The sequence below is a fragment of the Chelon labrosus genome, assembly GCF_963514085.1.
Source record: "Chelon labrosus genome assembly, chromosome: 15".
NCBI classification, from domain to species: domain Eukaryota; kingdom Metazoa; phylum Chordata; class Actinopteri; order Mugiliformes; family Mugilidae; genus Chelon; species Chelon labrosus.
This window is the reverse complement of record NC_140348.1, coordinates 24,228,791-24,241,335: the sequence shown is the minus strand read 5'-3', so window position 1 is coordinate 24,241,335 and position 12,545 is coordinate 24,228,791. Positions and strand designations below refer to the sequence as shown.

The following is a 12,545-nucleotide window of genomic DNA, read 5'->3' as shown; positions in this document are numbered from 1 at the left end:
TTGAGGGGAGGGGCCTCTGTGGATCATCCCACAGATACTTGATCAGTTTGGGATCTAGTGAATTTGGAGGCCAGGTCAACACCTTGTGCTGTTCTTCTTCTGTGTCAGGCTGCATCCTGCTGGGGATGGCTGCTGCCATCAAGGAGTGTCATTGCTATGGGTTGGGGGGTGCATGGTCTGGTCTAGGTGGGTGCTACATATCTAAGTAACATCCACACCAATGAATGCCAGGTCCAAAAGTTCCCCAGCAGAACATTGAATTGTCACAAGATGGTTGATGCTATTTACTTCTCCTGTCAGAGGTCATAATGTTGTGGCTGATCGGTGTATCTGTTCTACTGGTGCTTTTTAATACTGATACAGAATAATGTAAGAAATAGCCAACCCAAATATCAAGAAAATATAGTTGTCCAGTGTCTGACGCTGCCTAAATTCCATTAGTTACGAGATGTTTTGTGGTTTTCTTCGGTCTACTGCAGCCGCCCAAGTCCTCCACAACATTTCAGCGGAATTCACATCTGGCCTTTTGACTTGCTCATTCCAAAACCCCTCCAGTTTCTTTTTGAGTGTGCTCAGGATAATTACCCAGTTGAAACATCCACTTCTAGTTCAACTTTCAGTCTCTGATATGAGACAGAAATGCAAACTGAACCAACGACTGCAGGCTGAGCGGCCTCTTAAAAAAGCTACCACTGGTCTGTGCAGAAACATGTCTACTGTTATTGAGGCCAAACAGCTCTATCACTGATTCATCTGTCTGGGGCACATTGTTCCAGAAGGCTTGGTCCCAGCCTATATGTTCATTGGCGAGCTGTAGTTTTGCTAGAATGTTCCTTTTGGAGGGTGCAGGCTTTTCCTGGCAGGGCCGCCATGCAAGTCAAATTTATTCAATCTCTTTCTGGTTGTAGATGCAAACATTCTTAGACTACCAGCTCCAGAGTTATCTGCAGATCATGCAAACTTGTATCTGTATCTGTGGCTGAATTTGTTAGGGTGGCTACTTTTAAAATATTTTTGAATCTCCCACTTGCCAAGAACTTAGATATGTCTTTAGATCTTGGCTTGAGGACAGCACGCACTTCAACAGCAAAAGGACAAGACTCTTAAAAGTCACAAGTTTCCACCGGTCCCTCCCTGAGGAGGCACCGTTGGCACCATGGTGTGGAATCCCTGATGCTAATTTTATGGATATGGAGGTGTGATAAATGTTAGGGTGTGTCTTCCATGTAACCGATCAGTCTTATTTATAGAACAGTATCACCTTCATTAACAGAATTTATTAATTTATTTTTTTTCCTGACCTGTGAGCAGAGGTCTCAGCCAGGGTGAGGAGGTGCTGCAGGACGTCCTCCTGGGACAAAGTCTTCGCATCATCTCTCCACGGGAGCTCAGTGCTGGAGCTCAGCACACACAACACCTGGAGGACCTGAGGGGAGGGAGAGGGAGAGGAGGAAGGAAAGGTGAGTAAGTAAACAGCCTCTGTATTATTCACTCATGAAGCCACTTCATTGTCAAACAGACTCATTCATGTTCGTAAAGTTTGTTTATATTCATGTTTTGTTGTTTATTGCAAACATTAAGATGGGTTCTCTGGTTTAACTTCTTGATTTGATCCATCTACCGTAATTTCCGGACTATAAGCCGCTACTTTTGTCACTTGCTTTGGACCCTGCGGCTTATACAACGGATATATGGATTCTTACAGCTAACGGTCACCAGGGGCGCACTATCATGGAAGCGCAAGAGCGAGACAGACAGTTCGCGCCAGGTAACGAGAGCAAAACAAACCAAGTGAGCCTAAATGCAGTACGAGAGCTGCTTTTAAGTTAAAGGCGATCGATCTGGCTGACTTTTCTGGTATAGTAGGCTGGTAATTTTGATACAGTAAACGACCGTGTTGAAACGACTGCACCTTTACTGCTGTGTTGGCTGTTTTCGAAAAAGATGCTGGTTATTTTGTTGAGCAGCCAGGTTACTGCACTTTTGCTGCCGTGTTACAGGCAAGCACTTTTAAAAACGAATTAAATTTAGCCATTTAACGTTATTGCCTCGTCAAGCGTTGTAAGCTTTGTTTTTTGTTATACTGCACTACTACGGTACTATGACTGCAGGAAGTGCGCTAGGAGCGCACCGTTGTATTATTTGTGCACTGCACGAATGCTGTTTGTAATGTCAAAGATGTGAAAGTTTGATCGATTGATTGAAAGATTTATTGTGTTTCTCAAATGTAAATAAATTGGAGGCTTTGTGTTTCCAAACAGTCATTTCTGTCCCGACAATCCCCTCCGTGGTAGAAGAAACCCTTACGGTAATTAAACATTAAAACACCAGCGGCTAATAGTCGGGTGAGGCTTTTAGTCGGGTGCGGCTTATATATGGAACAATCTGTATTTTCCCCAAAATTTAGCTGGTGCTGCTTATATTCAAGTGCGCCTTACAGTCCGGAAATTACGGTATCTATCTATCTATCTATCTATGCATCTATCTATCTCTCTATCTGTGCATCTATCTATCTATCTATCTATCTATCTATCTATCTATCCGTGCACCCATCCATCCATCCATCCATCCATCCATGTATCCATCCGTGCATCCATCCATCCATGCAATCATCCATCCATCAAAGTGTGTATCCATCCCTCCATCCCTCTATCTATCCCTCTATCTATCTATCCCTCTATCCATCCATCTATCTATCTATCTATCTATCTATCTATCCATCTCTTCTCTCTCTCTCTGCATCTCACACATTCTGAGGGCTACTGGTGTGGGAAGTTGCTCGGGGCCGTCCGTCAACACAGCTTTGGTGTCCTCTTCGCAGTGCGGCTGGCAAGTTGCCCCGGGGGTATTTTTAACCCACCGGTCAGATCCTCCCTACGCACAAGCCTAACCATGGGTACACAGCTGCCTCCATCTCTCGCGCACACACAAATATCTGCGCTCTCACAGATACACCAGCGCATACAGCGGGAGCGCGTCTCTCCCCCTTTCATTCAGGCCGTGACACGTTCCTTGTTTTGCGTCTAGCACCAGCGTTCGTTCAAACTAACCTGCCGATCAAAAACTTTTAGCACACGTCGACATTCCTCCTGCATATCTCAATGATTATTATTTCTTCCGAGGCCCCGGCCTGTTATTAGAGCTTTAAAATAAGGCTCGCTTTATAGGATCTGTGTGGGCGGAGGGCAGGGACTGTGTGCAAACATCTGTGTGTATATATGTGTGTGTGACAGCATGTTTTTGCATTTAAGCAGTGGCAGCGAGCTAGTCCAGTTAGCGGCCGTGTTGTCGGTCAGGCTCGGATCTGAGATTGACGGGAGTATATTTGCGAGAAATCCAAAAGCACACAGACTTTGATTCAACAATTCTGGGTGTGTTAAAGCTGCACAAATACTTGTTTAATGCACACAACCAATCAAACGTCAGCGTGTGATGTTAATAGTGAGAGTTAGTAGTGACAGAGTTCTATACACCAGATCTCCAGTATCATTCAGAGCTTTGTTTATCCTCCAAATTAGGATGGCAGAGTGGTGTGGTGGTTAGCACTGATGCCTCACAGCAAGAAGTTCCTGGGTTCGAGTCCATTGGCCACTTGGATGGTTTGTTTTATCGTAGGGTAATGGTGTTTGCAAAAATGGCGCATTTGAGGGTGTTACTTATTTAGTACAATGGCTGGTACTACCTGGTTGATGCAACAGTTCCTTTAGTCCTATGCAATCATCAGAGACAGTAAAGTAACCTCATTAATAACCTTATAAATCCTCAACTTCACCAAGAAACATGACATATCTTGGTCAAGGGACCAACTGCTGGAAATATGAATTGAACATGGAGGTAATGACAATGACTGTCAAACTAAAAAACATCTGTGGTTCTCTCAAAGAGTACCATTGTGGGTAGTCTGGTGGTTAGCACTGATGCCTCACAGCAACAAGGTTCTAGGTTCTAATCAATCATGGCCAACTGGTTCCTTTCTGTGTGGAGTTTGCATGTTCTCCCTGTGTCTGCATGGGTTCTCTCCAGGTTCTCCAGCTTCCTCCCACCGTCCAAAGACATGCTGGTTGGGTTCATTGGTGATTCTAAATCGGGACCTTGTTAGTTGCAATCAAATCAGGAGATCTGTAGTGATACCCAGCCCTAAGGAAAGTTGTGGGTTCTAACCTGCTTGCTGTCTTCGGCTGGGTTTTGCTCCCACAGTCCAAACACATGCTTTTGAGGGTAGCTGGTAAATTGCTAAATTGGCCATGGTGTGCATGTGAGTGTGAACGGTTGTTTGTCTTTCTTTTTTAACTCTGTGATAGACTGGTGATTTCTCCAGGGCGTACCACAGCTGACAGGGGATAGGCTCCAGGCGCCCTGCGGCCCTCTAGAGCAGGGGCGTCAAATTAATTTTAGTTCAGGGGCCACACGTACAGCCCGATTTGATCCCAAGTAATTTTTCCCTTTGTTTTAGTGCAAGGAAGTACATTATGACAATGTTTGCATTTAATGAGCTGTCCTTTTACCTGGAGAGAACCCACGCAGACACAGGGAGAACATGCAAACTCCACACAGAAAGGCCCCAGTATGCCCATGGATTAAAACCCAGAACCTTCTTGCTGTGAGGCATCAGTGCTAACCACCACACCACTGCCCGCTACGGATAATGAATGAATGAAAACAAACATTAATCTACATGAATACTAATGCTGGCTTCAGCTGGACGTGAAGATAGGCAATTGCTTGCTAACTTATTTGCAATAATGACTTTATCACTTGATGATATTGAGTCAGTTTCACTTCCTCCAAGCGGTCAAATAATCTTAATAATAATCAATATACTGCAGCATTGTAGATAGCCTAGCTGAACAGCAGTTAGCGCACTGCATATCTACAATTCCTTCCAATAGCACGTGGACTACACATACTGTATAGCTCATGCATATTTCATACTGCTGGAAACAAGTGATTTGGAAATGTTCTGTTGCACCACAGTGTAGTGTCCAGTAACCACAGCAGTCAATTACACTTGTCAGGAATGTTACACTATTCTTCAGGCATTATTTCTCATTGCCTCAGCTCGTTTGTCTTTTTTATTGCAACTGTAATTGCAAAACTTCCAATATTCCTGTTCTTTTTTGTGGTACAGAGGGTATTATTTTAGTTTAAGCCACGGCCTTGTGTTGTTTCTTTGTTTTTTTCTTTACTGTTCATCCACCCGTCTGTCTGCCAGGTATTTGACTGCTCGCTCCGACCCAGCTGGTCTCGCCGCCTCCTGCTCCTTTTGACTTTTACAGCTTCGCTTTAATGAGCTCCCGTCTTGCGACACACTCGACTGCCCACATGCTCAAATATACACAGTCACAGGAAAACGTGCCAACTCAGGCGTACGGGGCCGACGTTCGTGGCTGTGACATGCAAATAAACAGAGACGCCCACCCTGCATGAACACACAAATATAAAAGTTAAACTCTTCCCGGCGTGCACTGCAATGCTGCCTGTCTCCTGAGTCTTTACAACTTTAAGGTTTAATTCAACCAGGCATTCACCGACATCTGTCCTGGGCCAAAGTAGATCCTGTGCAAAGACATTTGGCCCCAAAACCAAAGCAGTGAGACAAGAGAAAATACCAAAAACGAATTACCTGCCCTTCCAAGCATAGTTCCATAAACTTTACTAGTATCAGGTTAGCTTCATGCAACTTAAAATCTAGACCTGTATTTAAATAAAGACGTGACTGGTCTACATGCACTTTCTATCTGATGGGTTTGACATAATAGATTATGACCATATTAAGTGGCTACACATGTCACACACATATTTTGTTCAGTATTAAAGCTGAGGCCCTTTAGTGAAGCATCCGTTATTTTATTTCAAATTAAACGCAGAGATCTGTTCTTCAAGCCCATGTGGCATTTAACCCGAATAAACGCTGAATAGACTTTGTAAGCATCGCTGCATGGAAAAGTCCTTGGCGTGCACCTTTTCCCAGAATGCCTCAGTGGAGTCCAGCGCGAGCTATGGCAACTGGCCCTGTTGGGTTGGCGCGTCCTTGGCGAAAGGGGAGGCTCCACTTAACGGGGACTGACACGTAAACATTAACGGCTGGCCTGTAAAGCAGAGCCGGGGCGAAGAATGCACTACCGACCGAACACATACATAAAAAAAGCTAAAACACAACTCGTATAAAACACGCAGCAGTCTGCAGCAGCGGCAGCGTGGAGGCACACATGCAGTCAGGGAGTCAGTCAGTGAGTCGTGTCAGCTCTGGAGGAGTGTTAACGACAGGAGCAACAGAGCAGGTCTGCTGGCAGCCTCTACTTGCTTTATGAACCCGCTGAAATACGACCTTCTGTCCCCAAACAGGAAATAGGCTGCACCTTCCTCTTCAAACCTTGTTAAGAGTGGAAACCTTCCCAACCCACTCAACAGAGTGTGGAAGTGAGTGAGAAAGTGAGTGAGTCAGCTCGCTGCCAGGGCGCTTGGCGTTCCCCCATGCGGCCGATTAGCCTCTCACGCAAACCTCTGTGAGATAGATTTGGACCTTTAATCAGTTTGCAGCGAATGCCGCTGTGGTTCAGTGAAGCTGTGTCGAATAGAAAAAACATATTTTTCGGAGAGAGTTCCTCATTTTGTGACGGCAGGACTTTAGGACTGTGTTTGGCCTCACACACACAAAAACACACACCTATAAAACAACCAGACACAGGTTCTCAAACAACCAAATGCGCCTCCTGTAATGTCTTTGTGTAAATGCGTGTGTGGTCTCACCTTGGCCAGACACTGGGGGTGTGTTTCATGAAGAGCCAAGCTGGTCAGGTTAGACAGGGTGGTCTCGTCCAGCCACTGAGGCCTCCCCTTCCTTTCTTCCTCCAGCCTCCTGAGGACCCCCTCCACCGCCAGCTCCCTCACCTCGTACTGAGGGCACCGCAGCAGGCGCTCCAGGAGCTGGCTCGTCAGCTGACTGCTGTCCCAGAGCTCAGGGATCTCCACGCAGGCGCTGAGGGCCACCTGGGCCAGGCTCGTCAGGTACTGGGTACCGCCGGGGACAAGGGCGGCAGAGGAAGAGTCAGAGATGACCAGCTCTGAAGACATCAGGACGGACAGAACCATCTGACGGAGTGTGGCGACCTCAGCACCTGACAAACACATGAAACTTCATGTAAGCTGACAATGCAGGACGAGGACACACCTTTATAGTGCTTATTAATGTGATGATTGAAGCTGGTTGGTGCTAGGTTGGCACAGAAACACAAACTATAGGACTAATTTTAAACCAAATCTTTGGAACACTGATTCACAATAGCCTGACCAGAAAGTCTTAAGGTAATGCAAACTAAAATAATTTATTTACCCTGAATAGTGGATCATAGTTAACAACAACCAATGCATTATCTTAATCAGTGCATTGGAATCCGGGATTACCAAAAAATGTTCATTTATTCATTCATTTTCTGTAACCGCTTGTCCTCTGGACAGTTCTCCAGTCTATCGCAGGGCTAACACACAGGCTTTGGACGGTGGGAGGAAGCCGGAGTACCACGGAGAACCCACCCATACACAGGGAGAACATGGAAACTCCACACAGAAAGGCCCCAGTCGGTGATGTGGATCAAAGGTAGCCCAAGCATATAGGCTAGAAGACAGACTACCCGCTATGGTGCTCTTAGAGAGAACCGCAGATGTTTTTTTGGTTTGACAGTCTTTGTCATTACCTCCATGTTCAATTCATATTTCCAGCAGTTGGTCCCTTGACCGAGATACGTCATGTTTCTTGGTCAAGTCGAGGATTTATAAGGTTATAAATAAGGTTACTTTATTGTCTCTGATGTTTGCATTGGACTAAAGGAACTGTTGCATCAACCAGGTACTATCTCAAACCTCAAATGAGCCACATTTGCAAACACCATTACCCCAGGTCCCTAGGTCACCATTACACCATTACACCATTACCCTAGGTCGCTATACCTTTAAACATTCACACAAATGTGATATGGTCCTAAGGTGCAGACTCTCAGCTTCCATTTGAGGACATTCAAATCCACATTGGGCAAAAGGTGCAGGAATTACAACCATTTTACTAAACGTTCCACCTTTCTCAGGGGCTCAAATACAACGAACGAATTAACCTAAACATAAGTAAAACGTTCATTCTTAGTACGTTTGTCAAGAATCCTTTGCAGGCATCGACTGCCTGAAGTCTTGAACCCATGATCTCCAAAAAATGTCTTTTCTCTTTTGTGATGCTTCGCCAGACCTTTACTCATCCACGTTTCTCAGTTGCCGGGCAAGTTCAGAAAATTCTCCCTCCTTCACACCATCTATTAAGAAGTCTTCTCTCTTTTCTGTGTTGCAGTGATTTCCAAAACAGAACTTGCTCAACGTTTATTAGCCCCAGCTCCAACATGAGTCTGTAAGCACCAATCACCAACGTTTAATATACACAGAGAAACTCAACACAGCTGACTAGCGTTTAATCAGTACAGAACAACGCCAACACGCCAGAACACAAGTATAAATGTTTGCATCGGATACGGTGCAGCGTCTGTGTGCAAATCCGTTGTGGACGATGAACATAAGCAGCTTCAGGCTGTTTTCCATACTAGAGAGTATGCATTTCATCTGGTCTGGAAATGCAACAAGGCCTCCCCAATAGGAGCTGGACAACGTTATATAGGAGGATGAGATGATGGAGCATGTTGAGAGATGTTGAGAAGCCACACTCCCTTTATTAGCATCGTAGCTACCCCTATTTTGCACGGGGTACTGAATACTGCTGCAGCCCTTCAATCCACACTGGTTGATCTTTTACTTTTTACTTTCAAGAACCTTGGAAGACATTGCATGCATTTAGCTGCACTAAACTATCCCAGTCTCCAGATAATATTAATCAAGGTTGATGTTTTATTAATCACAGCTACTGAAATCATAAGAATTAAGACTTTGTACGAGCTAAACTAACACACTCCCCCTCTGTGAAGCTAAATAATGCAGTGAGCAGAGCAGACTGAAGCAGCCGGAGTCTTCCCTTCTATTCTATTTTGGCTTTTATAGGAAAGGCTGCGCCAGTGTCTGTTTGGAAATGCCCACGGCTATGCCAGCCCAACCACCTGTGAACATACAGCCGCGGGGGAGAAACAAATAAACATGCACATGTGCACACACACCACACACACCCACACACACACACACTTTATGTGAAATAGAAGAATAATCCAGAGGCAAGGAGGCTGTAGAGTAACCTGAACCAGATTAAAGCTTTGCCCCGGCCTATAGTGCTGCTGCAAGACTCCATACAGACCTCTGATTTGACAGCCAACTCAATTAGTTCAACACACACACATACACACATACACACACACACACACACACACAAAGCTTATGAAACCCGGTGCAACTCAATCTGGCCCTGCTGTACCTCTCAAAACACGGCTTGACAAAAGAGCGGGAAATGCCGCATTCCTCCAGAGATGGGCCGGGTTACCGTGGAGAAGGGCCAGGTTACTATGGAACCTGATCCTCAAAGGGGGGTCCGGAGCCAAATAAGTATAGCCTAATGGTTATAATGGGGGTTAAGGGCACAGTAATGACACTGATGATGAAGGGAGGGAAAAAGAGGAGGATGTCTGCAGGAGAATGGGTGTGTGTCAAAGAGAAAACAGCTGTCTGTCATGGTAGAACTGAGAGAGTGTGTGTGTGTGCGTCAAAGTGCTTTAGAAACAGCATGTTACCATTAGCTTGTCCCAGGCTAATACACTCAACTGCGATGCTGTAGTCATGATTTATCCGGGACTCGTACAACGTTGCACAAAAACACTACAAACGCAGCGAATGGGAATCAAATCAAGAAGCAACTAAAAAATACTTTAAAGTGCGATGATTAGAGAAAGACAACAACAGAAAGAAAACTGAACCTTCAGAACTGGAAAGAGGAAAGCGTAAAAACATCATTAGCCGGGATGCAAAGCTGTTTTTTATGAAGGTATTTATTAAACTAGAGTGGCGGAGGAGGGAGAAGCAGCCAAGTGTTCCCCTCAGCAAATGAAAGGCATTCCTGTCAGGGCCACTTCACAGCGATTTTTCATTACTAATCATAAATAGCCATTGTTCTCCCACAGCTGTGTTTATTTAAATCTCTGTCCACAACATTTGTGTCTCTTTAATGCAGCTCGTGTGCAAACCTGCGGCTGGGCTCTATCCAGATTCCATTAAGCTGTGATTACTATTTGATATTTTGGGATACTCTGGGATGTGGTCTGCGTCACTGGAGATCAATGCGAGCAAATGCTTTTGATAAATGCTGTGTAGGCGGGGGTCTCGGCAGAATATTTAAACGTTTTCTTGGGCGACTAAGCTTGCATGCATGGCGCTAATGATGGCCGCGTTGGTTGGGGACCTCAGGTTCCAGACTTGTCCAAATATATTTAATTAACTACCAAAGACCTCTAAATCAAAAATGCATTTCCATTGGCCTCTGCTGCACTTCATGTTTTGAGCCAATTACCAAATATTAGCACGCTAAAATGCAAACCAAAGCCCCGTTCAGTCCTTGCACTAATATCCAGCCTGGTCAGTCCAAATGGAAGTGGCCACATGCAGTCAGAACTTTAGATCCGATCTCAAATAAACATCTTTGGAACGCAGTAGAATATTAAAACAGTGGACCGCTACCTACTGCTGTATCAGAACCATCAACAGCTGTTAGTTGTATTTGGCTTGGGGAACTGATGCATATGCTGGAACAAGCTGTGATCTCTCACTTATTATTTATTTACTGATCTCCACCCTGAGGTTACACAAATCTCAGATTATAATTCGAACCCTGAAGACTTTGCACCACATGCGCAGCTATTTCACGGCCGTGCTCTTTGATTCAGTGACAAACAGGCACTTGCGGCCACTTACGATCGGATTGCGTCAGACAAATGTTAATGAAAGATCTGAACATCTGAGAAGGAGATCCTGGTAAATATTGGCTGCTAAAATTAAGCATTAGCATTTACCCGTAGGGCTGTCACATACTCCGCGAGAAGTTTGTTCTTGCTCCTCGGGCTGTGAGAACAAAACGACGTTATTTTGTTCTTGTAGCCCTCATTTGGGAGTTCTCGCAGCTTGTTCTTGACACATGAACCGTGCAGAACTTTTTTCTCATGTGGTGTCCGGTTACTTTTCTGTGATTGGTCAGAAATCGGAAGTGGGCGCGGGTAATGCGGGAAAGCGGAAATGCTAGCGACCACTCTGTGAGCTCCCAGATGCTAATATTCGCAGTGTGACCACTAATCTCTCCTGGGTAGAGATCGACATACTGTGTGTGGTCTGACATCCGAAAATGATATGAAAAGTGCCTCTCATTGTCCGTCTCCCGCATCTCCCACAATGCTTAGCACGTGTGACGTATGCTGCAGAGGGAGGGGCCTTATGAGGACTCCAATGGAGTTCGGAGTATAAATTACCTGGCCAAAACTATTTTTTTTTTCTTGTTCTCGCAGCCCTAGGAGATTTCTTGCTTCTCGCAGAGTATGTAACAAACTTAAAGTACCATTGTACCAAGGTGCTAGCAAGGCTGTAGCCTCTTGAAATCATCTGGAATTAAAGATTTCTACAGAAAGAAGAAGAATGTATGTGAGCTTAATGGGAACGTTGTTTTAGCCGCAGTGAGAGAAGGTTAGCGCGGAAACAAATGAATGCTGTTCTAGCTGATAACCATCTCAGTTCTCGAGTAGTAACACCAAACAGTTTAGTTTCATTTCCTGAATAAAACTATGAATAGACGTGAGTATAAAGAGAATAAACGCCACAGCAAAGCAAAACAAATACCAAGGCCTGCGGTTACATGGTTATGCTGATTTCCACTGTGTATCTGTCATTCACATGAAACTCGAGGCTCGAAGGATCAGCCTTAACCTGGTGAACTTTCCCGTGAAATGTGAAAACAGTACAAATGCATTCTAAACTGATGCAGTCCAACCCTTGGCAGTCTGTAAAAAAACACAAATTAAACACGCAGGAAAAAAAGAAAACATACCCCATGAAGGAATGCATTAGAGAAGTAGACTGATATCATCAATGGGTGAGACTTTGCCTATCCTGTGTGAAGGTTTATGTGCAAGCACGGAACAGAAACAGAAAGCGTTACACAGTATGTGTGATGGTCTGTTTTACAGCAAAAGTCAAATATTTAAACTAAATATACCCAGGACATCTGGTTTAAAGATGGGTACTGGACCAGGTTTGGATGGAGAGGCTTAGGGTCAGAGTCCTGGTCCAGAGATGACAGTGATACGGCCACATTCAGTCACACCACAGCATTTAAACACTGTTCATTAGAGACAAGTCACCGTGGAAACGGACAGATTTGAGTGTGTTACGCAACGCTTCAGCACATACGAAGAACGTACTACGTGTGTTTGAGCGCTATACACTGAATTAAGAGCGGTTCCACAAAGACCAAAATAAAGTGTTCTCTACGGCGCTAAAAGCAGGCGGCGAAGACACCGCCGAGTCGAGCTAGAACTTTGGCAAGACGCTCGCACGTGCTTTCACACGCAAGCACACAGCTGGATTTC

At 44.9% G+C, this 12,545-nt stretch overlaps 1 protein-coding gene across 1 annotated transcript in view; it reads right to left on the bottom strand.

Annotated features, from left to right (window-relative positions):
• thada (THADA armadillo repeat containing) overlaps window positions 1–12,545 on the bottom strand; it is a 112,425-nt gene that overhangs the window by 21,656 nt on the left and 78,224 nt on the right. The window contains exons 32-33 of the mRNA XM_084561665.1: window positions 6,751–7,118; window positions 1,302–1,426 (exon numbers count right to left, since the gene is read on the bottom strand). Of these exons, the coding sequence (XP_084417791.1) occupies window positions 1,302–1,426; window positions 6,751–7,118 (493 nt within the window). The remainder of the gene's footprint in view (window positions 1–1,301; window positions 1,427–6,750; window positions 7,119–12,545) is intronic.